General features: G+C 36.6%; 1 protein-coding gene across 2 annotated transcripts in view; it reads left to right on the plus strand.

The window, feature by feature from the left end:
* The window catches only part of gpc5c (glypican 5c), a 96,791-nt gene that overhangs the window by 35,171 nt on the left and 34,825 nt on the right, over window positions 1-26,795 (plus strand). Inside the window, exons 4-7 of one of the 2 annotated variants that reach the window (XM_043253209.1) lie at window positions 1,523-1,668; window positions 3,313-3,372; window positions 4,188-4,310; window positions 24,596-24,716. In XM_043253209.1, coding sequence (XP_043109144.1) covers window positions 1,523-1,668; window positions 3,313-3,372; window positions 4,188-4,310; window positions 24,596-24,716 — 450 coding nt within the window. The remainder of the gene's footprint in view (window positions 1-1,522; window positions 1,669-3,312; window positions 3,373-4,187; window positions 4,311-24,595; window positions 24,717-26,795) is intronic. The other variant, XM_043253218.1, reaches the window with a different exon arrangement.

Genomic DNA, 26,795 nt, shown 5'->3' on the forward strand with positions numbered 1-26,795 from the left:
AAGTGAACAGATTGATTTAAAGACACTAAAAACGAGAAGCTAAAAATTTTATTTTTAGTTTTTATTCAGGAGAATGAAGCTAAACTGTAAAGTTTGTGGAGCAGATGCAGCTTCTTTGTTGGGTCTGAATCAAACCCTGAACCCATTTTTGTGGTAGTCTGTTCATTTCTTTGCATACAGTGGTAAAGGCTCATCACACTCACAGATTTTAGACGTTTTTTTAGATTTTACTTAAGACTTGGATTTAGTCATTTAGGATATTTAGTCCATAAATTTAGTTTTATACTAGTGAAGATCTTTGTTTCCCAGTTTCAAGTTTTACTTTTGAGGACTTTTTAAAGTGAAAGGTTCATATTTTGGTTTTGGGAGTCCCTAATTACTTACTCAACGACTCCTAACAAGTTGATTTTACAAACCCCTCCTTTGTGTGATGCTAAATGTTGATTGGTCGATTGGTCTCATTTTGTTTCAGCAAGCCTGTAATGCCTGATAAAACAGCATTTATGAGCGCAGTGCTGCTTTATATTTAATGCCGTATTATTACCTTTTAAAGAGAATACTGCCCAAGTGTCAGTTTTGTACCCTTCTATCCAGTCTGACACCATTTATTTCAGTGGATTTATCCTACAGAGTTGCACCTTTTTATCCATTCAGGTTGTAAAGCGAGTGACGGAGCGAAGACTGTCTCTTTCCTGTCCTCCGCCCTTACATCCGAGCTCCCAGAGCAATGACAAATGATGCAAGAGATAAAGATTTATTAATGCCATATAAAATTGTCATTATTAAAGGTGACTGATAGGAGAGGGCAGAAACTGAGGGTAATCATTTTGATCGCTGTAGTCCAGTCTGCTTTGACTAATGGACTGGTGACGTCCGCCGGAGCTTTTAGTGGGATGAAACGGCATTGATTAAAAGTGTGCGTAAGAACGAGGAAGACACAGAGGTGAAGGAGGTGTAGATTTAAAAGCAAATGCAAATTGAGATCCTGTGTTACAGCAATAGTCTCTAATGAGATAAACTGGTTTATACACAGACACACGTCTGTTTTTCCATCATGGTAGGGATTTTCCATTAACTTTTGTTGTTATTAGACTGAGCTAATAATATTTTTTAGCCCCTAACTCTCCACACAAACCTCACATAATCCTTCTGCATTTTTAGCCTTTTATTAAGACGTTATTTCGTTTGTTTATTAAGCTGTTTTCCTTGAGGAGATCCTTGGCTGCTTCCCACAGTGTAACTGATTTCAGGTTTTACTATGCTTGAGGATATTTGATCCCCAAAATATAGGCACATCCGGAGCCAGACACACACGCGCTCACACACACACTACACACATACACACACAATGTCCCTGGCCGAGGTCTTAAGGAATTCATTCATTCATGACTTTAATGTAATCCTTTACCGTCTGCTTTTCCATTAGTTTCATTTATCACAGACAAACACACTTACGTCACCTGTTCTGTCTTTCTGAAGGGACAGAGCATAACCATCTTTCATCCGTGTCTCTGTCTTTCAGGTGGATAAGGTATGTGGTCACTCTTCGAATGCTTCTTCAACCACAGTCAGGACGTTTCCTCCGACTTCAGTCACGCCTCCACCTGCCAACAGCTCGCAGGACGTTCCAGGAGCCGATAAGATCGGCATGTTGGCGCACCTTCACAGGTTAGGCTGGATCCCAAGAGTCATATATTGAAAAACCCATTTTTATAACTCGATATTGAAAATACTTGGGGTAGAGTATTATGGGAATTTTACATTTTTAAATGACTATTTGTTTATTTTATGTTACTTTTTGGAACCTGAAGATTTGCTTGTAAATTATAAATTAGAGACGCACCAGTGTTTAAATGTATAGGGTATCAATACTGATACTTGATGTGACCACAAATATTCTAAAATAGTTTTTCTAAAACACAATGTACATCCAAATAACCTATTTTCTGTTTCAATTAGTTGAATTTGACTTATTCCAATATTAAAAGCAATAATTTATAACAATATGAACAGTATTTAAAAAATCCTCTGCTATACTCATGACTCCTTGCTGTCTAAATTAAGCAACACGCCATAAAGTGTGTGTAAATGTATATCCATGTACGCATGCTTTAGGCAGACAGACACATATACCCAATTGGCCAATGTCTCTAAAAACACAGATTAAAAAATAGGATATCGAACATTTAACTAAGTGTCTTCAGATCCGTATCTTGAAGGTTCTCACACAGACTGCAGATAGCATTCACTAAGTGGTAGGCTGGCAAGGTCGGTGCTGTAACTGGCACTGAGACTGCAGGAACGGAGAGAGATAAATGAATTAGAGTTTTTTTCCTAGTGTGCAGGAGTCAGTAGAGCAGAGGACAGCAAACACTCACCACCATACGGATGACTTCATCTCTCTGCACTAAGAGCCTTGGAAATACTCTGGCTGGCAGGCCTGGAAATATATAAATTAAAAATGTGCAATTATTTCCAAAGAATATTTAAAGCGCTCCATCGTTGTTAAAGGAATAGTTCACCCCAAAAATTCAGAAAATTCTGTCATCATTTACTCTAATAGTTCCAAATTTGTGTGAATTTCTTTGTTCTGCCGAACACAAGGGAAGATATTTTTAGGAAAGTTGTAACCAGGCTGTTTTGGGTCACTATTGGCTATAGTCTTTTTTTTCCATGCTATGGAAGTCAGTGATGAACTATTCCTTTAAGATCAGAGGTCAGAACACTATGTTATAGTTCGTTAAATGGAATAAATTATTATGCGCTGCTAGGTTGTGTATCACGCCCATGTTGAACCTCCATTGACATGAATAATGGAGCTCAACAGCAGGGTTCTGGAAGTCAAAATATTCATAGTTACTTTTATGGGTGAATTTTAACTAAAGAGACTAGTAATGCTTTTGAAGCATTAAAGCAACATGAAACCCAGAATGATCTAATTATTACATCATTAATTCACTCAAAATGTTAAATACATATATTTTTTGTCTAATTGTCAAATAGTTTTTGTTGTGATCTCAGAGTTTGGTCTGGTTAAGTTTTAGCCCTTGACGGCAAAAGCACTTCCTGAATCTGCCTGGTTGAGTTTCATTGTGTGATGTAACCCATCTTTCAGGTCTGGTTTGCATGTGCATGAGTGAGTTTTATTTCTCCATGGTCATGATTTTTCTCTCCCGTTCTCACCATCATCCCCTCCCCTGTTTTGTTGCCCTTTGGTTTCTTCCATCTCTCTGTTCTCCCCTACAAACTGCTTGCCTCGTCCTCCTCTGGACGGTTCCATTGTCTTGTACTGGGGGGTTTGACCATTATCAGTTCACTCCCACTGAAAACCTCCAAGACCGATAGAAGTAGAACTCTGAAAAAGGTTGCACGGTAAGCATGAATACATTTACTAAAAAGTTGCATTGTCTTTCTTAAAAAAATGAATCTGTGTGTTTAATTTCCTTGGGTAATATAGGTTAGATCCACCTCTTTCTACCAACTTGCTACAGTTACCTTACCAGTTTTCACACTAGTGTTTTTAGTGCAGATCGAGTTCTTTTGTCACTACAGTTTGGTTTGTTTGGTTGCTGTGGAAGCTGAAAAGTTGTACCCAAGTCTAACTATGGTTCGTGTGGTTTCCTGTCTGATTCACATTTGGTATGAAAGCAGTTTGGCGTAATGTTTGCATGTGAACCACTAATGTTAACACATAATTTGTTCAATATTGACTCTGGATGTTATATAGAAACTGAAAACTGAGTGTTTTTTTTTTTTTTTTTTTTTAGAAATGTGGTCTGATTGGAAAGGGATCGAATCAAACTTGGGTTCAGATCAAGCAAACAAACCAAAGTGTGAAAAACGGTTTTGGTAATTTTAAATTCAGGTTGCCTGATTGGTTCCTCACTAAGCATGTGACCCGTAACTACCTGCTTCCATGCTTTTGTCTCTGTAAAGGTTGTCCTTGAAATAAACATGTTTGAACAGACAATTTTTCATTTCCATCCGTCCACCAGATTAATCTGACACTGGGACTACATGCACACTCTTAAATGTTAAATTAAATTAAATTAAAGTATACCTAAAATAGCCTTTAATTATGTTCTTAAAACAATGGGTTCTCTGACTTTATCTTTCAAAACATTTAAGTGTCTCATACAGTTGCTTATTATCTGTATATCTTGTTAATTTATTGATTTGTGTTGTAGGGAGTTTATGGGGTATATCTCCCGGTATAAGTCTTTCTTCTCCATACTTCCGGAGACGTTATGTGAGGGAGAGATGGGCGTTGATGAGCTCACGTGTTGGAGTGGAGATGACGTAGTCAAAAGGTAAGCCACTCAGTGTGTACAAATTAATTTACTTTCACTAGAAACCTGTTTTGAGGTTAGGACAAAGTGTCAGATGGACTGTGTATGTGCGAATGCACAAGACGTTTTTTTTTTAAGAATTCAGATTTTCTTTTGATCCTGCTTAAAAAAATCACTTTAACCAGCCTAAATTTGTCTGTGGGTCTTCCCCAGTCTTCCCTAGCCTGATCGTGCTGTTCTGCTGGCTGGTTTTGCCATGACCCCATCAGATAAAGAATCCTAAATGCCATTTGAGAAGCACTTCAGAAGGATTTTAGACACTTTTGAGCTTGACCAAGCTGGAAGGCCAGCATAGCTCCCATCTGGCTTGGGTCTGGTATGTGTATATGGGCTCTCTAGAACAAAGAAACACATCATTGCAAATAATCATTCAAGAAAGCACAAACGGAAAAGCCAAAACGCACCCACAGAGCTCCTCCATTAACGAGAAATTACCTTTGGGCCACACTGACTGACTCCTAATAGATTTCTAACAAATCTGTTGCCCCTCAGAGAGAAGTGTTTACTTTGAGAATGAATGTCTGGCTCCAATTTCATGCCTCAAAAGATAACTCTCACTAACGACCGGTGACAAACAACTAAACCCATGTAAGGTAACACAGATGATTGCCGTTTCATTAACAGCCAAAAGACATTGAAGTCGCCAAGTTTTGATTTCTTTGTTTTCTCTTTCTCCCTCTCTCATGCCAAATTCTTCAAGTTTTTGTCTCAGAGTGATTTGGGGTAGTTGTACAGCGCCAAGGCTGTTTTGTGGTGTTTGCAGCCCAACGAAGCTCTTTTTCTCTCACATCCATCACTCTCTCGTTCTCAGAGAGGTCACGCGGCAAATGACGATCTGTATTTCATTTGCCTGCTGGCTTCACTTCTTAAGCACCATCAGCAGAACATGCAATTATGACAATATTCTCTCTTTCTCTCCCCCACTCGCACTCGTTCCGTCCCCTCATACCCAAATGTGGTTGCCCTACCTCCCATCGATCTCTATAGCAACCAACCAAATTCTGGCCATCAACAATCCAGCGCAAAAGAGAAAAACTGCTATAAATGCCTTATTTTAAAGTACTGGTGGTTCCATAGTGTTAGATGTTAATATTGTGGTATATTATGTACGGAATAATTTGTACTTTGGTTTTGACATTGGTCAAAAGTATCATCTTTATAGAACATGCTTTTTTTTGTAAAGCTTGTGCTTTCCAGAATGTGACAAAAAATGGATTGTGGAGAAGTGTTAAAAAATAACAAAGGGTTTATCATTATTTTATCTGGAAAAAAGTTTCCAAGCATTACTTTTGAAGTAAAAATACAAACTTTTCTAACAGTGGTGAATCATTTCTATAAGACCATGCCATGTGTATTAAAGCAAACAGGTTTGATTTAGATTTCTTGTTGACTTGGAGAAGCATGTAAGGACTGTGATCTCCAGTAAAAACACACACACTCTACTGCAGTTCTGCGTCCAAAAAAGAGTTGTCTTCTCTTCATCCCTGTTTCTGTCTCACTTTTTTCTTATTACTCAATTAATCAGTCTTTGAAATTTGGCCTAACAATCTGTTTCCTCCAGAGCAGTCTGTCTGCCAGCAAGATGCAGAGAAGAGAAGCAATACAAGATATTTGTCACATTTTGTTCCTATTTGGAATTAATGCATATGTATAGACCAACCACGTTTTATAGTAGTTTTAGCTTTTCAGCAGTTCACCGTAAATCATCCAGGGACTCTAAAACTTTGGGCGCTTTTTTCACATTTGGGTTGGTGTTACTCCAAACAGCTCTCTCTGCTGTCTTCAAGAATCTTACTTTGTTTCCTGCTAAACATTCATATGTTGATCAGATGGTTAGTGTAATGTAGTGGCTATAAGGCTATAAGTTTAAATCATATAAGGCACAGTCTAAAAGCCATCAGTGCAGTTATCTTAGGGACAGTACCACTTGAGTAAAGTGTGGTAGAGGAATTTATTGCAAGACTGTTACTTAACAGTGTCCACTGCGAACACCACACTAGACTGGTGATAGATAATCTCACATTCCAGTTTAGATTGGATTTAGATTTAGATTGATCCCTTTATCTAAGATATCAAGTCAAAACGGAATAAGATTGAAGATAAGGTAACTCCCATGAACCACATTATTTGAAAGCTTCTTTATATTAACACTTAATTTTGGCACTGCTCTACACTATGTATTCTATTCATCTTTTATTCGATGCTTTTGATATGTAAATAAACACAGATTATATAATATCTATATATAATAATATAATAAGGTGATTTGCCATTTTTGACGAGTTGTCAATGGAGAAAGATGTTTTGCTAGCAGGTGTAAATATTAGAACTGCATTGATTTATTTATTTTTTATTATTACTTTTTCTTTTTAATCTCATTGCGTTTCTTGATTATGGCCAGTTACAGTAAGAACTCATATCACAATAGAAGAGATGTTTAAATAAAGTTTTGTCTCACATCGTGTATTAGGTGTTTATGCATCCTAAAAGTGGCACAGTTCACTCAAAAATAAAAACTGTCCTTTGAAAAACAAACAATAATATTGTTACAATTTTCCAGCGCTTTTTGTCTTTCCACTGAAAGTGCTAAGTGTTTTATCAGATATGGGCTTGGAACTTTCAGGAGTAAATTATTATAGAAATGTACATTTATGCATGGTGACAGTGATTTAATCACTCAAGGTCACTGTAATAAGTCACTGTACTGTTATTATTATTATTAAAAAGTCAGTGAACTTCACTCTTTGCTCTAAAGAAATCAGGTTAAATTAGTCACTGATATTCACTTGTGTTGTTTCAAGTGGAAGCCAGAGAGAGGTATAGCTTGTAGACACTGATAAATAGACAAGATTCAAAGGCTAGAGTGAATCTAATTCAGTGAGCACCTCTGAAGGTGAGGGTCGTCCTGCAGAAGAATGCAGGGAGGTCTCTCAGGGGCTGCTGTGCTGAATCTGGGTCCCCCATGGCCTGGAGCCGGAACAAAGGGCCTCCTGTGAGCTCTGTGTGGGAAACAGTGGAGGAGAGAATCCCAACGCCCAGCCTGGGAATGTGCCCTCTAAATACATGGAGCAAAACCCATACAGAGAGAATAAATATTGCACACACACACACACACACGGATGTCTCTTTCTCTGTAATTGTGTCACATTCGCTTCATCAGTCAGACGATGTGAAGGTTCATGTTCATGCACAGATGACTTCAAAGCATGTCAGATGGGATGGTGCATGGTTGATTTCTCATTTGTTTCAGGCTCTTTTATGCAAGGCTTCTGGAAATACTCAGCAGCAGATATCACACACGAAACGGCGACAATGCGAGCGTGTGTTTGTGTGTATGTGGATCTGTCCATGCGTGTCCGTCCTCCGGTCGTGGTTCTGGATGTTTGGTCAGAGATTTTGAATGCCACAGATTTTTATGCCCGCACGATAAACCAGTTGTTTACCATTCACACATCTGGAAACCATTCAGTCAGCCTGATCTGCTCTCTCTCTCTCTCTCTCTGCTTTCCCCTTTCTCTGTATCTCAGTGCCTTGTTCTGTCTCTTCCTCTGTGTGTGGCCCTCATCCGCAGATTAGTGAGACACATTAAAAGTCGTCTTTTTTTTGTAAACCGCCGTGGTGTTGATAATTCTGATTTTGTGTGTGGCTTGAAAGAAATGGTGAGAAATGTCCTTCTTTTATTTTAAAACATTTTATTAGAGTTGTTAGCAGATATTTATTTATTTAATTTATTCAATGTCAAAAATCTCAATAATCCTATATAATCAGCAGGAATGAATTCTGATTGATTGATTAAATCTCAGTAATATAATCATTATTTTATATTATTTTATTTGACAGGCACCTGCTTTCAAACATGCTTGAATAATAATTTATATTATTGATTTAGTGTATAGTATAATATAACGACTTGAAAATGAAAATCTAAAGTAGTATAATATTATTATTATTGCTATCAGTGGAGAAAAATGTAGTTTGCTTTCATGGATTTTTTTCCTAAGAGACAAAACCATATTACAGGTATAGTTTTCTAGCTCCATTGGTAATTGTGATTTTTTTTTTTTTTTTTTTTGGTTTGCTGATAGAAATGGTGACATTAAATATGACATTTATTTACTTTTAAGGTTATTTTAATACCAATATTAAGCATAATATATAATGTCTATTAAAAGTATTTTTATTTTATTTTATTTTATTTTATTTTATCAAAGGGCTACATGTTGTTTATAATTAATTTCTATTAATATCTGTATGTAAGTTTTTATTTTTATTTTATTTAATGTGTATAAAATAATAATAAAATTATATAAATTTAATCAAATGTGTAAAAAAGCAAAATTGAGTGTTTTGGGTTTAGACCAGTAATTATAACTGGCTTTATTTAAAAGCAGTAGAAGTATTTGGTATGTCCTCACTTGGATAACTAACTGAATGTGTATGTATGAGTGTGTGATAAGTGGTCATATTAAATAATGTAATAATGTAAGTCGAGACAGCTGAGTGCACCCTGGGATAGAGGACACTCGACCCATTCCCATGACCCAGATACGTACTGTGGACCAGAACACTTACACACAAGCAAGCTTTCTAGTTGGCTATTGTCTTCGGTGGTCACTGCAGTCACATTATGACATATAGACAGAAAGAGAGTGAAGCATTGCTTTCCATCACATTTTTAGACTGTATTCTAGAGGGAGGGTGTAAAATTAGCTTTGATTGGTTGTTTTCTTGGTTGATTAGTCTTGACGAGATTCTTTGTAGTTCCCTGTCTGCTTGTTGCTTTTTTTCTGGCATCTATATTTGCTTTGTTCTAATTAACAACGCTGTTCTCACGTCTTTGTTATGCTCTGCGCTCTAGAACCCGTGAGACTCGCACGTTCTGGAACGTGCTTCTGGCGAAAGGACAAAAACAATCCTCCCCTTATATAAGACCCTGAATTTAATTATCTGAATCAATCTGGGGCGGGACACAGACGATTCTATTCCACATTTCATTCCAGAGACGCATGGCTGAATCAGATCCCGTAACATCACCTCAGGGCTCTTCAGAGGCGATCCACAAGTGGTGTTGAAAATCAGAAGTTCGTACAAGAGAGGGGCGAGACATTACAGACTCATCAATGCCGGGCCTGAGTTCATTTGGGAGTTGGTCGGTCTGGTTGGATTTTTGACCTCAGAGAGAGAGGGAGAGAGACAAAGAGAGAGAGAAGCAAGTGGAAAAACAATCAGAAAATTCGTTGAATGCAACATGGCAAGACAAAAGAATTTAGAGAATGTTATAGTTTTCGGTTGGCCAGACCAGAAACATTTCCCCCGGCTGGATATTGGCCACATGTTGTCATGTTAGCAATTATTGAATGAATGCTTTGTTTTTATCCAAATATATATTTGTAAAGTGAGTTTGTACGGTTCAACCAAAGCAGCATGATTTCCCACCTTTTACCGATCGGTTTATCTAGGTACTAGTCGAACTGTTTAAGTTTGAGGGTTTGTTATTATTATTATTATTGTTTGCCAACTTTTCTTGTCATGTGTCCTTTTCCATGCTGAAATATTTCAGTGCTTTTCAGTCTTCAGTGTATTAACATTGACACATTACCTGAAGCATTATCCAGTGTGTTCATTAGGTTTATTTTACATGTATTAATACATCAAATATACATTTTAATGTGTGCAACCACATATTAATAACAATTGTACAGAAGGTTGGGGTTGGTAAGATTTTTTTTTTTAGTCCCTTATGCTCACCATGGCTGCATGTATTTGATTAAAAATACTGTAAAACTGTAATGCTATGAAATATTACAACTTAGAACAATAGTTTTTATTTGAATAGGTTTTAAAATGTGTTTTATAATGGCAAAACTGCTTTTTCAGTATCGTTTTCAGGGTCACGTGATCTTTTTATTATGCCGATTTGCTTCACAAGAAACATTTGTTATTATCAATGCTGAAAACTTTTATGAGAATTTTTTTTTAAAAAGATAGATAAAACTGCATTTATTTAAAATAGTTATCTTCTATAAAATGATGAAAGTCAATTTAATGCATTGTTAATTTTTTTAAAATGTATAGAAGTAGTTAAAAAGCAAACAAAAATCATGTTTTTTTATTAATAAGGCTTGAATTGACACTCCAAAAGATGGTGGTGCTTTGCCATTATAAAATGCTGTTTTAAATGTCGATTTAAATTGTAATATTTCATAATATTACTCCAAATACGTTTATTATTATTTGTGGTAAATTCTTAGTAATAAATGAATTCATCAACACTTAAACATAGTCTTTTCAGCATCAATTCAATATTACCCTAAGTTTGCATGTGTTTCCCATTATTGTGAACTCAAGTAAATATGTTTATGCTGCCAGTATATTTGGAGTTTAGATGTGGCTTCTGTGCAGTGTAAAACAGCTCCAAACAGGCTCACAATGTCATGAGGGTCCCCCGGCCAGTCCCGGCCCCCCACTTGCAGTGGTTCTGATGCTGGGAAGGAAATTTTGAGGTTAGACCTCTTAGAAACTGAACTGAATACCCGTTTGAGTTGTTTAACTGAAAGACAAGACTTTGTTTCCCATAGCCACCATGTTGAGCGTTACAATTTACCCCATTCATTTTTCAAGACAACGGACCAATAAATTCAACCGCATTACATCATCTAGTCCACTCTTCTAGCTAAGTCACATGGAGCTCTCGCCTTAAGCACAGGACAGCGTTGCTATGAATCAAAGGAGTGGTGATACGGTGAGAAAAGAACGAGATGAACAGCAAACGGCAGAGACTCTGAGTCATCTAACAGCATCTTGGAAATCAAATAAATACAAGAGACGGGGATCAGAAGGGAGCCCCGGAGGAGATGAAAGGGATCAGTTTTCTAACACTCTCCCCGTGGGCAGATCAGAGAGCCAGAGGTGCAGGCCCTGAGTCTCTCTGGGAGAAACCCGCTGGCCTCCTCCAGAGCGCTGACCTTAAAGACGCTTCCTGTTCCTGCTTCTGCTTGCTTCATTAGCTTTGAGGAGACGGGAAAGAAGGAATAGGAGGATAGTGGGGAAAAGTAAGATAGTTTTGCTTGGAAGACCAGTTTAGAGCGGTGTGAATGTCCAGTTTAATTCTGGGTGGGTGCTGGCCGGTTAAACTTGAAGCTGGTTGACTACGGTCGTCTTGTTAGGGACAACATTTTCTGAGGGGGGAAAGCAGCCACCAAAATACAAATATTTACTGGTGGCTAAAGAGCTTACTAATTGAGGTAGTCAAGAAGTTTTGTATATTGCTTTTCTAAGTTGGTTGTTTCACCAAGAAATGTCTTTCTTTATTGTTTCATCTCCTCTTTCACCTGCTTTATCCCATTTTTCTCATCTTTTCAAAGCGAATGAAGCCAAGTTCAGCTGGTGAAGCAGGTTGACTAGCTGGTTAAGCTAGTTAGCTAGCCTCGTGAGGAAACTGACACACCATAGTCATGTTTTGCAGTCCAGAATCCAAGAAAAAAAAAAAAAACAACCAACAAAGTACATTGCTGGTTAATAAGCCTGGTGGGACACTATCGGTTTGTGAAATAGTAGTCAAGACTAAACTGGTCATTTCAACACGAAAGTCAACTTTTTCCCTCACCTCCTTTTCTTTATCATCACAGATAGTTAAAAAAATGATCAAAGGTTAAAAAAGGGAAATAAAAGGAGAAACTGACTGACCAAGGTAGCATTGCTGGCCTGTTAGGAACATTCGATTTTGGTTCAGCAGTGGTTTTATTTGGTAATTTCAACAATAACTGTCTTTCTTTTTGTCTTTTTCTTTTCAGTTTCTTCACCAACTAAAATTAAGTTAGTTGATGAAGAAACTAACACGCCATCATCATGTTGTTCAGAATCCAACAAAAAAAAAGCAACAACATATGTTCATAAACAACAATTTGTTAGTCTAGACATAGTTGACAATTTTAACATATTCACTTTCTGTTCAATAGTTAAACAAGAAATCTAATTCACTTTTCTCATTATTTTTAATAACTCATGTTATGGAAAGTTAACAAGGTTAACGAGAAAATCAACATCATGTTTTGAGGCCTAAAAACCAACATATCTTGATGACCAACAAGTTAAGCTAGTTAAGAAGACTGGTGTGATTCCATCAGCTTTTCCACCAAGTTAATTAAGATTAAACTAGTTAACTAGCCTGGTGAGACCACTGACACGCTGCAATCATGTGTCGGGGAACAGAATCTGAAAAAACCAACATATCTTGGTATCAAACAATGTACCTTGGTTAAGCTAGTTAAAAAACCCGATGGCATAGCAGCATTTTTTTTGTAATACTAGTGACTGCATACCAGCATCTTTTTGTTATGCTAGTTTTTTAATACATCTACTATAAGGCGCCTTGTGAGGGCACCAGCATCCCGTTCAGCCCTCCAGCATCTCAAGCACAGCAGGTCTTTTCAGCTGGGATATGAGGGGAAAACAACGAATAAAGGGAGGATAGAATAGTAGAAGACACGTTATGAAATAAAAGCTCGTATTTGTTTTTGTAGGGTAAATGAAAGGCCGTCCCAGCGGTGTCCCTGACCTCCACCTCCGCCCTGCTTTGTATGACTCAAACGCTGGTGTCGTCTCACCGTCTGCATTAGCCCCGAATCTTTCTCCAGACAGCTTCACCCGACACACACACACACACACCATCCACCAGATGGGCTCCAGAAACACCATCCTGCCGCCCTGTGTTACCGTCCGATGACACGTTCCTTTATTTTACAAGAATTACGACTCTCGGGATACTCTGCGGGTCTGCCCTCCTTCCTGCTCGCCCCGTTTATCCCAAATAATTAACGATGACAGCCTGAACGTGACTCTTTTCTCTCTCTGAGGATTTAGTGGAGGAGAGCAGGTCTTCATGTACACACACACACATACACACACTATTAGGCATTTGAGATTATTGCACATACAGAATGCGCTTTGAAAGCCGTTTCTCTTTCCAGGAGTCCGTTTAAAGGCACTTGTTAAGGTGATCGCCACTATTTTATGACTGGCAACGTCCAATAACGCCCAACAGTGACTTTTGTTATGAGCAAACACCTCTCTTAATATTCTACATTTTATACATTACATTTTTCGACTTTTTACAATATCTTTATTTGCTTATTATTATTATTTTTTTATTAATAATACTTAATTTTTTGTTTTTAGTTTTCTTTTTTATTAAGTTATTATTTTTATTTTTATTTTTTGCGGCTCACCAGTGTGAAAATTCCTGGTCGAAGGTGTAACTGAAGATATTTGGGTGTGCACCTGCCTGTAAGTTCAGCCAGCTGAGCCCCATGTGGCATTTGTCATGCGTGTCCTGTTATTCTCAAAGTTTATGTTCAGTTGCTCACATGAACAGAAATAGCTGAATGGTGTGTGGCCTTGTAATCTTGGAACCGCATTCTCTCTGTTTGGATCAAATAGAAGGTTCTCAAAATGGGTGTGCATGCATATGCAAATATGTGTACGTACCATGTTTTTACACCATAGGATAGATTTGTAGCTTCTTCAGTTTTTCTGTTAGTAACAGTATATATAAAAAAAACAACAACGGCATATTATAACATGTATGACCCCATTATCCACAGTGAACCACATGTTTTGGAGGGGATTTTCCAGACCTGAAATCAATTAAATGAATTATGTGAACTGCCTTTCCCACAATCACCGCAACACATAACATGCCTCACTTCGTCTTAACGAATTCAAGAGTTATTGGATGATCTTCAGCAGACCAGATTCTTAAAAAATCTTGGTGCTGATATTAGTATTCAGGAATGTTCTTAGCCTCGTTTAGTAACTAAATTTAGACATAATTGCAGGGAATGTGTCAAAAACTATTAGCTTATAAAATGTACACCTTTATCATTGTTTGACTAATAGATGTATATTGTAAAAATGTGAATAGGCGTTGTTAGTTCAAACCAGTTCGGTTTATTCAAATAAATTTTTCTATTCATTTCCACCCTGTATGTGGATCCTGTATTCCTGTACGGTTTTAAAGATCACACGCAGACTACAAGTAACAAAACTACTTCAAAGGCTCAAAATTATGGGCTCTTTAAAGGCTTGTGTTTTCAGTGCCATCTGTTTAAGTGTTCAAGTTTGCGTCTGGAAGTGTGGGTGTGTATTTCTCTTAACTCTGAGACTAACAGGTGTTTTGAGAGCAAGTTCGTGTCATTTGCGGTGGCTGTACTTGTTTCAGAACTGAGATGACAGAGGGACACCTGTCCGACAAAGAAGCTTGGTTTTACAGCAGAGGATTAAAAAAAATGCAAAAAAAATCATAGCTGTCAGTTAGGATTTGCTGAATGAATCCGCTCCTAGATTGGTTGTGATCAGGTGTTGCAGAAGTTCAGATTTTTATTCCCTGTCTCTATGGTTACAAATATTATCTCAAGAATAGAAGCCAGCTTGACATCAGTTATTGGTTAATTTGGACACTATTCAAGCTGCTGTTTTTTCGAGAGGTTTGATAGTCATAATTGTCAAATAAATACTGTCAAGCCCACCGACTGACTGAATATAACCAGTTTGGCTTTAAATTTCATCAACCCTTTCATTAGTTTGTGTACATAAACTTTTAATAGACTGTTGTGTGCTGCTAGGACTTTAGTGTCTGTAAAACTGAAAAAAAAAAGAGAGAATATACTGCCATCTACAGGCTAAAGAACTCCAAAAAGGTTTGAACATAAAAGAACCAAATAAATGGCACTAGATTCAAACACTTTAGAAACATTAGATTCTCTTCTCCTCACTAAGGCATAATTCGATAAATAAAAGTAATAGTGCTGTTTTAATAGTTTTAAATAAAATGTATTAATGTAAATTAAAACTGTATTTTCAGCATCATTACTCAGTCACATTCAGTGTCACATGATCCTTAAAAATTCAAAATTTAGTGCTTAAGACACGTTTCTTATTATTTTCAGTGTTGAAAACAGATGTTGGAAAGGTTTATATATATATATCTGTTATATATATATATATCCTGAATCTGTTTACATTCAAACACCTGCATCTCAATGTCTTTTGCTGCTGACACTAGATGGCAGGATATGACCATTACACTTCCACAGAGCACAGCGAAAGGTTCATTAGGTTTTTTTTTTTTTTTCTTGGGCCCGCGCTCTTAAAAATAAAGTTACTGTTGACATTTATGGTTAATCGTGAAGAAACTCGAACATCTATGGATCTTTTCCGTTGCAGAAAAGGCTCTTTGCAGCGAAAAGCAGTTTCTTAGATTATTCAAATATTCTTCACAACAAGAAGAATTGCTTCTTTTAAGAAATAATAACTGATGTTTTATTGATGTTTTTTTGTTACCTGACAAACAGCACCTGTGCTATTCTAGCAGGTGTTGATACATTTTCCTAAACCTTTCTGTGTGTGTGTTTGTCTGACCTGTTCGTTGTTGCCCAAGACAGATGGTTGTGAACTTGAGAGGTGTTAGGAGGCATGCATATGTCCATGTGTTTAATTCAGCGGCCCTCTGCCAAATTTGCCCTCAGTCATAACATTTTGGCCACTCAGCGTCTGGCATCGGCCAGTGCCAGCTTGAAGCCACTGGCATCGCTTTTGATGCTGGCGCAAGCTGTGCACATCTGGCCTGTTGTTACTAAAAGGACACAGCCAGACAAAAAAAAGCATTCTGTCTCTCTGTCATCGTTTCTTCTTCTGCAAATAACAAAGCGACGAACATCTTGAGGTGTAAATGCCATGGATATTTAGTGGCTTTTTGTTCACAAGGAATTTACTCGGTGCTAAGGTTTTTATTGTACTGATACATTTGTATTCAAATCGACCGTGTGCATTGATAGTTTGATATTGATCTGCATGACGTTGATGGAAAGCTTGCTGGGGAAGAGATGGAGAGCTACCTTAATAATGTATGTAAGCATTACAAAGACTATTGTTTCGTTTTAGAGCGATTGATTTACTGAAGTACCAATATACCGTCTGTACTTTGACTGTTTAGCAGGAGCCGAGTGAGAATGATTTCTTATATAGCGCTGTTTGTGTTTTTCAAGTGTTCTATCTGATAACATTGCAATTTAGATCTGGAGACAATAGCTCTTACATAAGTGTGTTTGTAACATTTTTCGTGAGTGTGTAATGTGTCTGAAAACACATACTAAAGTTGTTTATAAGTCTTAACTGATGCTGTTTTTTTCTTTTATCTGAAAAAAAGAAGCCAATCGTTTAATGGTTCTAGTGTAATACTCGTTTACTTCAATAGGGGGCAGTAAAAAGAACAGCTCTCTTCGCAGCTCTTGCTCTTACATGCAGACAGAGATATGTTTAGAAAAGCATAATAATTCTGCAATTTACAGTATAGCATGCATACCCGAATACGACAGCATGCCCCTAAACGATTTATTAAATTTGTTAAAAAAACAAAAATACAATGTATGCTAAAAAAACTAAAATACAATGTATACTACGAATACTGTTGATTGTGCTTCCTAAAAGAAATTATATTATAAAAAATGTGAAAATAAAATGAAATAAAACAAAAAGCTATTTAACAGAAATTTTCATGATTGTCTCTTATGATCATGAAGACGCCATTGATTTGATCAAAAGCACTGCAAATTGTAAAATGATATTACAGCTTTAAATGATGATCAAATAATATATTTTAAAAATAATGATTAAATCCTGTCACGACAAAGTTTATTTTTTAGCATCCTTTAGAAATCATTCTAATATGCTATTATTTGCTACTCAAGAAACATTTCAATGGAAAATCTAACATTTTTGGTAGCATGTTTTTACTATGACTTTTGATCAAATCAATGCACCGATTCTGTTCATCTCTTGCTGTAGAGTCTGGAGTTGAAATGTTCCCTAGCTTTCCCCATGCATTCTCAGGAATGTATTTTAAATCCAGTGCTGGAAATAGTGCCTCAGAATGACTATAGATAGAACGAGAGATGCACTCTCAGGCACTGACATCATCCGCTGCATCTAAATGATTAGTGTGTACAGTATATGCGTGTGTGTGTGTGTGTGTGTGATGGTGTGTGTTAGCCCGCAAATGGTAGGTCCGGGTTTCGCTTCCGAAATTCCGAAATAATTGAGAACACATCTCAGTGGATTTACACCTCCACACACACTCACCCTCATTACGGTGTTATCTGGAGCTCATTGACTGCTGTACGCCGCTGACCTGTGCAACATTATGAAGGAAACAGTGAAAGTGTAAGAGACGTTAAAGTCACCGGGACGAGTTCAAAGAACAGGAAGTTCTCTGCTTGGGACCTCTGACCAATTAATACCACATTCACAGGGTCGCACGCATTCGGACAGACTTTAGTGTGTGTGTGTGTGTGTGTGTGTGTGTGTGTGTGTGTGTGTTGGTTTCTTGTCAAGCCGCCGCTTTATGCTTCAGGGAAGAGGCTTTAACAGTGACCAGGCAGAGCTGGTGACCGTGTTTAAGAGACTGGGGGCAGATTTACCAGTAAATGTTCCCATAAACAGCCACTTCCTTCAGTTAATTTAGAGCTATAACGGGCTCATCCAGGAATCCCGTGCCTTTTTTCCTTCTTCCTGTAGTCTCACTCCCTCGTTTACTTGTTTATATGTTACAGTTTACAGTGGGTTTCTTTTTTTATTTTTTTTTGGTGCTGTTTTTGAGATAAGCCTCTTTTGCTCACAAGGCTGCATTAATTTGATAAAAATAGTCAAAATAGGCCTAGTGTGAAATGGTGTATTGGAATATTGTGTTTTACAATTAATTTTTTTAATTATTTGAATACTTTAAGTACTTTTTGATGTTAAAGCTGATTTTTTAGCATCCTCTTTAGCATCACGTGATCCTTCAGAAATCATCCTAATATGCCGATTTGGTTTCCAACAAACATTTCTTAATATTTTCAATGTAACTGAACATAGTTTTTATGCACAATATTTATGTAATATCTTTTTGTCACTATTCTTTGATGAAAAGAAGATTCAGAAGAGTCGTTTTTTTTTTTAGATTTAAAGCATTATTTGAAATGGAAATCTTTTGTAACAAAGCAAAAGTCATTACTGTCACTTTTGATGAATTGAATGTCTTCTTGTTTAAACATACTAGTGTAGTGTGCATGCATTTTATAAGGTTGTCTGCATTATTAACTATGCAAATTTGATTATGGCACAAACCAAGCATCCACAAAATTAAATATTGTGAAAAATGTCATCAGTCCGTGTAATGAAAGCCAGTGCGATCCAGTGTTCTTTTGTTGTTTATATGGACGACAGCTGAAACATTCTTCAAAATATCATCTTTTGCGTTCCGCATACAAGTTTGGAACAACATGATGGTCTTTAAATCACAAGAGAATTTCCATTCCTGGGTGAATGTATTATTTAAAGTCGTACTATATTTAACTTCTCGCAGTGTCTTAACTCTTGAAGCTTGATTTGTGCATGATTGTAATGATGTTCTTCATCATTTGACGAATTCCCACAGCCACGTCTCCAACCACAGCACATCTGTTCATTTTGCTGAGTTATTGCTGAATGATCTGCTTCCACTGAAAAAAATAGCGATTAGAATGTACATAAGGAAATCTGATTCACAAGGGCTCTAAATAATTTTTTGCTTCCTTTAGTTTAGGATTGTAGTAATTATAAGTGGAGGGCGATTAGTAACACAGATGATAACAGACAGAATCAGCCTTATCTTACCTCAGATACACTCTCTACCCTTCAGTCACACTTTCTATTTCTTTTTTTCCCATCATGCTAAGCATGTGTATGTGCATTTGTGTACACCCTTTTGCATAACAGTCACGGAGAGAGTTATCGATATTGCACTCAATATCACACAACACGCATATCTGCTGCTGTTCAATGCGGAAACATTGACGTTTTGAGTGTGTGTGTGTGTGTGTGTGTGTGTGTTTGACTGACCTCAGTGCCATATTCTTTTCTCTTGAGGACCAAGACACACACACAGACACGAACACACACACATATGATGCAGCTGTTGGCCACATGGGCATCTGTCCCTGCCACTGGCAGCCACAGTCTGCTTTCCCATCATCCCTCGGGGCAGCAGGCTTGGCTCGGGCTGTGTTCTGTGGTTTATCTCCACCATTTGCTCATCCTCTCACACTCCCTGATCTTTCCATCTCTATAGGATTTCTACTCTTCACATCTCCGTCTATTTTAAGCACTGTATGTCTCAATTTATTTGGCTCGTCTCCCGTCTGTATTGATTGGCTTCCGTTCTCAGCACAGATGTGTGTTTGGCACCGCCTGCAGGTCTGTCTCTTGTGTCTAAAGTGTTATTTATGGATTTAAACGGACACGTTTTAATTCAAACATTTTCTGATCCTGTTGGGTTATTTTACCTGGTTTTCTTCATCAGAGAACGACGGTCCAGAGATGAACTTGTAAAACGTCTATTATTATCCTCTGTGAGTCTGGGCAAGGCTCAAAACATCGAATCCAAACAACCTTCCAGTAACCAGATGGGCACATTAAATAACACAATGACAGAGTTATTAGCAGACTGCCAGCTAACTTTGTACCACAGCCTGAGATCAGTGCAGGTCTCTGGCTAAAACAGAAACTGAGTCATCAAGTCTTTTTATTTGGTAACAATAATCGTATATTCCTCTGAGATGCATAATTTGTGTTTTTGGAGTTCATGTTTAGTACTTTTGTAAAAATGAGCTGTCTCGCTATATTGCCTAGATGTTTTTTTAGTTAAACTTTAGGCTTACTTTTTGGCTTAGAAGTTTTGATAGATTGATAGATTTGAAATAAAATAGATAGATAGATAAAGAAAAGTTTTGATGATGATAGATAGATAGATTGATAAAAAGACAGATTGATAGTTTGATAAAGTGATGGATAGACAGATAGACAGACAAATGGATAGATTAGATGGATGGATGTATGGATGGATAGATGGATGTATGAGTGGATAGATGGTTGGATATATAGATTAGATATAGATACAGTGGATAACCGATGGACAAATTGATAGATAAATATGTGTTTGGTTGAATATATGGTTGGTTAGATAATAGATGAATGGATAGATTCATAGATATATATATATAGATGATTAGATGGATAGATGGGTGGACTGTTGGTTACCATTTTACTTAAAAAATGTAAAAAGTTGTCTGATTTTTGATTCTTTATTCCGCTCTGAAGGTTTGGCTTTGACATCTCACTTCAGATGAATGACACCCTCTGTCAAGCACAAATCCTTTCAAAGCAGCTCATCCTCAGCGGCGTCTGATTGCTGTTTTCTGTCTGGTTTGTCCTCGTGCAGGCAAGCTGCCATTGTGTCTCTGTTCTGAGAAAGATGTATGGAGGACAATAGAGCTGTCCGTTCCACAGGCAGCGTATTCTGAGAAAGTTAGAGAACTCAGAGCTTGTAATTTCCATGTCTGTGTCATGGCTCTCTCTGCCAGTTTATCTCGCTCCAAACCTCTAATTTATCCAGATCAGATTTGCACATTCTAGTGGTTCTCATTCACTCTCTGCCGCCCCATTAATTACAGAGCAGCTCTGCTGTTTGCAATCTTGTTTCTTTTTTTTTCCCCCTCTCTCACACAAGTACTCTGTCACGTTGGGACAATTTTTTTACAGTTTAAGTTGTGTTTTTTTGTTGTTGGTTTGTTTTGCTTTAAAACATATGAGAAGATCATGTTCTACACTCTTAATGGGTTTTTAATGGGTTTTCACTATAAGATTACTGAGCTGGTCATTTTGTTTTTGGTCATTTAAAAGAAAAAGGTTCTTGATGATACATTATATATATTATTTATATATATATATATATATATATATATATATATATATATATATATATATATATATATATATATATATATATATATATATATATATATATATATTATTATACTTTTTTTCACCAAAAATAATGTTCTTCTATATGACATTAAGGCTTGTTAGAACATTTTTTGAATCTTTTAACATAATCTCCGGAATTGTTAGCGTCTGTTTTGCATGTTTCTCTTTTTTTTTTTTCTTATGACCAGAAGCATTTGCATGTGCATTTCATGCTCAACCATCATTAATTTTCAAAGCTTTTGGAATCATCTCTCTTTCCATGAATCTCTGTGAACACAGTGATTATAGGATGTTTGCAACGCTGAGTTGCTTCATGCTGAGAAACAGACTGCATCCTGTCAGAGCTTTTTATGTGTTTATTTTTTGCAGTTTTATTCAAAGTTGGTTTTTATATGCGTCGTTGAGAATGTTTATTCTGTACATGAGCTGTTTATGTTTAATAGATTGTGTTTATCGAGTTGGTGTATTATTGATTTTCAATTCGGTTAGTTTTTATTCTTTTTTATTTTGTTTTGTCATTTTTAAGTTTGTTTGGCATTTTCTGGTTTTGATTCTTTTTTTGTTTTAGTTTTAGTTTTAGTATTCCAATGCTGATAACATTCACATTTTCTGTACCCTAAAGCTAAAATCTCCGTAATTACATTTATAATTACTAAGTTGACCCATCCCTTACACCTTAACCTCCCCTTAAACCTACCCATACCACCAAACCTGTCCCTAACCATACCCATATCCCACCTCAATAGCAGCAAAGATATTTTGCAATACAATATGACCACAACAAGTACATTGTACTTCTTTTTTTATAAGGCTATCTAATATAAATTGGTTATTTAGTTCACATCTGACACTTTATTAAAGATTTGTTAAAAGCTGTTGAACAGTGGCCGGCCTGTATTAACGCGATCTTTTCATACTTATCTTTCTAAAAGAGAGAGCGAGCAGATTACGGTAATGCAGAATGATTGCGCAATAAAGGATGTCCAGACTAGAGCAATTGCTATTTGTTGAATCAATGTAGAGAGTGTTCAGTACGAATGATTTTAGGATTCTTTCTCTTCTAACTCTCTCCTCTGGGTCTTGCCCAGGGATTATTTCTCAGTACGCCATCATTAAGAGAAAGAGAGCGTGAGCCTTTTTCCGTGAGACATCAATTTAAAGCAGCAAAAGACTGTCTGTGTATGCCTGTGTGTGTGATTGGAGAACTTGGGAGTGTGATGCAACTCTGTCTTTTCTGATATCTTTAGTGAGAGCTGGTGCATCGGTCTGTCATTCACAAGATGCTGTCAGATCGATGTACGAGTATAGCTGTAAAAGACAATAATCAAATGAAACATGAGATGTGATACAGCAGCATTTTATAAAATAAATGCACGTAGAAATCAAATATTTTTTTTGTTTACAGCATTGAAACTGATTTATCGAAGAAGCTTATTTTCAGTAACTCAATAACCGTGCCAGGAAAGACTGCCACACACTGTACACAAAAACACAAAATCTAATTTTCAGAATCTTTCACTGTGCAAAATGTAAACTGAATGTTGGTGCAACATTATATAATGCAATGGCTTGTTGGGATAATTGTTGAACAACCTACATCGCGGCCTTGGGAAAGTCTCTTTAGTTTCAGTTTGCGTGGTTGGTAGGTCATAACATGGGTTAATTGCATGCATTAGAAATCATTTTAATCATATTTATCGCTCTAATCCAATATTAAAAAAGAGCACCTACACGAAATTCCTTTAATGTTCGCAGTCACACGCACAACCCCGTATGCATACGGCACTTCTTCCGTTTGTGTTCTCATCACATCTTAAAATTGGCCGATGAATAATGTATTTTTAATGTGTGGGTTGAAAACTCACGCTTTCAGAAATAATTTTTGGAACAGCATGATATTAAGAGGGAGAAAGAGGAACACCGCTCTTATAATTAGATGGCTTGTGTGTGTGTGTGTGCGTGCAGGTGTTTAGGACTTTAGGAAAGCTGTTACCTTTCCCTTATGAACTGACAGCTCTCCTCTTTTGTTCTAATAACTGCTCCTCCTTTCACCCCGTGGCTTGTCCATTGCAGTAATTCATTCCTGAATGGACTCTTCATTAGTGCGGCAGCTATTGCTCCTGAACCCAGGAATAAATGTTTGCAGCACTATTGCTCCTCTCCAAAACACAGCTCCACAATTAACCTTTTCAGGATCATGCCGAAAATGTACTGAACACCTCAAGCAACGTTCCTCAGCACTTTATGGAGCAACTTTATCTGCAAACCATGAAGAACTCAACAAAACATGAGCTCCACAGCTATTAATCAATTTATATACTTACTTTTTTGAATTAGTCTTTATTGATCATGCCGAGTCTAAATGTACACAAGAACACAACAAAGGCCTAGTCCTGGCTTAAGAAACAACGCTTCCTCATGTTATTTTTTGATTAGCATGGAACAATGTACCTTAATACATAACCATATTTTATATTTCTTTGTATTTGATTTTAGTGCATTGCAATGTAAATAGACTTTATTTTTTATTTCTTTTATTTTAGTGCATTGCAATGTAAATATTTCTTTTATTTTTTCTTTAAGGTTAACAGTAAGTCTGACCTCAGTGCAAACCTCAACATAGACCTTGAAGGGCAAACCTTCAGCCACAAAGTACCTCAAAAAGCCCATTCTGCTTTATTCTCATGCCTTTCCCAGGTTGTCCTCATTCTCCTTGGGTCATCCTTTCTTCCTCTTTTTTCTTTCTTTCTGACTTTCTATTCTTATATCTTTATCTCTTTAATCCTCCCTTTGGTCTCACCTTCGTCAGGTAATCTCGAACCTTTCATGTTATCGCCACTGTATTTTTTTTTTTCTTTCTGTCTTACTTTCTGTCCCGATGGCTTTCCCTCATTTTGTTCATTGCACCTCACATTCGCTCCGAAGTGTCAGACCTCTTTTCTTCTTTCTCATTTGGCAATTAGCAAATATTCTCTGCTAATAATACCTCTCTCACCTTTGTTCTTGTAGTATGTAAGCAGTTCAGTCACATTTTTCTGGTTTCCTAATTAGCCTAATTTCTAACCCTAGGTTACCCGTTATCTTCTCTATTATTATTCTAAAGCAGTGTTTTCTCACCCTGTCTCATCAATAATTTCAAATATATCCTCCCCTCCCGTCCCACAGCACACACACGCCAACAATTAGAAATGTCTCATTTCTGGCAGAGGATCTAGAAATCCAGGCTGTATCGATCCTCTAAGCTGTCAGGACAAAATGCGGTCCATGTCATGGTAAAGCCAAGCAGTAGACTGACAATTTAAGCTTCCAAGGGACATCAACCAAAAGTTCATTTTGACAGGGCTTCATGGTGCAAATGACAGCTGGTCTCTTAATTTTTTTTTTGCATTTCTCTCTCTTTCTCTCAGTTATACTGCAAGAGTGGTTGGTAATGGAGTTCGGGCTCAAAGACAGAATCCAGAAGTAAGGGTCAGAGGTGCTGACCCTGTGCTTATGGATGTCAAAAACAAACTTGAACTCTTCAACATGGTAAGGAATGTCATGTTTTGTTGACACTACATCTGCATCTTAAAGGGATAGTTCTATCTATCTATCTATCTATCTATCTATCTATCTATCTATCTATCTATCTATCTATCTATCTATCTATCTATCTATCTATATATCTATCTATCTATCTATCTATATCCAAAATTACAATATTATTTCAACCATACTAAAACAACACTGATTTGGAATGACATTAGGATAAACAAATGGATATCATTTTTGGGTATCACTTTAAAAAGACAAATATTTACTGCTAATTGCTTGATGGATTTCTAATCGAGCAATTCATAAATATGTTAGATCACACATTCGGTTCTTACCATTAACAAACCAATTACTATGACCTTTGCCTCATTAAACTACTAATTTGCTAATAGTTAGTAAAGTAGTTGTTAAGTTTAGTTATTGGGCAGCATTAGGGTGGAGAATATGGTCATGCAGAATATGTGCTAATATTTACTAATAAACAGTCAATGTAATAGGTATGCTACAAGGCAACCAGTGATAGTGATATTTGGTCCCTACACTAAAGTGTTCACCATCTGTGATTTCAAAGATTCAAACATAGTAAACTCTGATTTGGGAGATTATGTTCACATAATCCTTTTTTTATACCTATTTATAAGTCAGTTAGATGACGGTGATGTTATTAAAGCTAAGAACATTAATCATGATTAATCACTGTCCAGCACTAAATAATAATAATAATAGTAATACATAATTGAATAAGAAATAGATATATAGTAAATGTCACACAGAATAGAAAATGGTGTTATTTTACTAAAATTCAACTGCTGTTCAAGTACAACTGGTATTTGTAAAATCTAAAGTTCTTATAAATCAGAGCACTTTTTGTGCATTGCATGTGATTACTTTTCTTGCTTTTGCGTGCACTGAGCTTGTATGATGAAATAAATCCAATTTGTTACAGTGTTACTCACAACAGCCAGTTGAATAAATGTGCTGGTGTCTTTAGAAACTTTTTCCTGTAGTTGTTTGCGATGCTCTGTTCTCATTCTGATAGAGCCGCTGGAGCAGTCATGCATTAATGGAGTGGCAGAAAACAAGGGCAGATGGTTCTTTTTCAGATGTGAATTAAACGGCTCATCAAAGTGATTCTGATGTTCCTCGAAATTAACTAACAGACGAAACTTCCACCTAATTAAAGTCATCCAGTACAAAGAGAGTGTCTCATGTGGAAGTAAAGCTGATTGGGATAGGAAGTAAAGATATATATATATATATATATATATATATATATATATATATATATATATATATATATATATATATATATATATATATATATATATATATACATACACACACACACACACACACACACACACACACCATTTAACGTCATTTAATTTTTATTTATTTTTTTGAGAGGACAAAATACTATTATTATTATTATTATTATTATTGCTATAGTTTTCACGCATAGGAAATATGCATATAAAAATATCATGTAGAACAAAACATGGAATTATTTTATTAAAAATGTCAAATTCTCTGTTATGGCTTTGACTTTTTTCTTTCCATTACTGGTATTTGTAATATCTGATAGCCATCAGAGCACTTATTTCTAACAGAGAAATTAAATCATTTATGGAACATTACTGATAAGAGAAAAACATAAAATTATGTTGTCTCTCATATTCACCCCAGTCCTTTGAATTTCTGAAGTTATGAATTTCCTTTTCCCAGATGGTAAAATAATTTAAAATAACAGAAATATTTGATTTCCTATTCCGATTATGAATAGTAAAAACCACCAGAGGAATCTGCTGAGCCACAGTCTTAGAGCTGAGAAAGAGAATGGAAATATTGATCCTGTGTGCTTTGGAGGTTTGAATGGGGAAATATGTGCGTAAAGAACCTGAGAGAGTGACACAGAGAGAACGAGAGAGTTGAAAGGAGCAGAGGTTCAGAAAACAGTGCGTTTTGGATGGCAAAGTGCTGCTTTTGTCATGCTAATAGCAGACTGGACACTGAAAGACTTGCAGAATAAAAGATGATTTTTCCAACAATCCCCTGAGGCTCTGTGAGGCAACA

Source organism: Puntigrus tetrazona, chromosome 2 (assembly GCF_018831695.1).
Source record: "Puntigrus tetrazona isolate hp1 chromosome 2, ASM1883169v1, whole genome shotgun sequence".
Classification (NCBI taxonomy): Eukaryota; Metazoa; Chordata; class Actinopteri; order Cypriniformes; family Cyprinidae; genus Puntigrus; species Puntigrus tetrazona.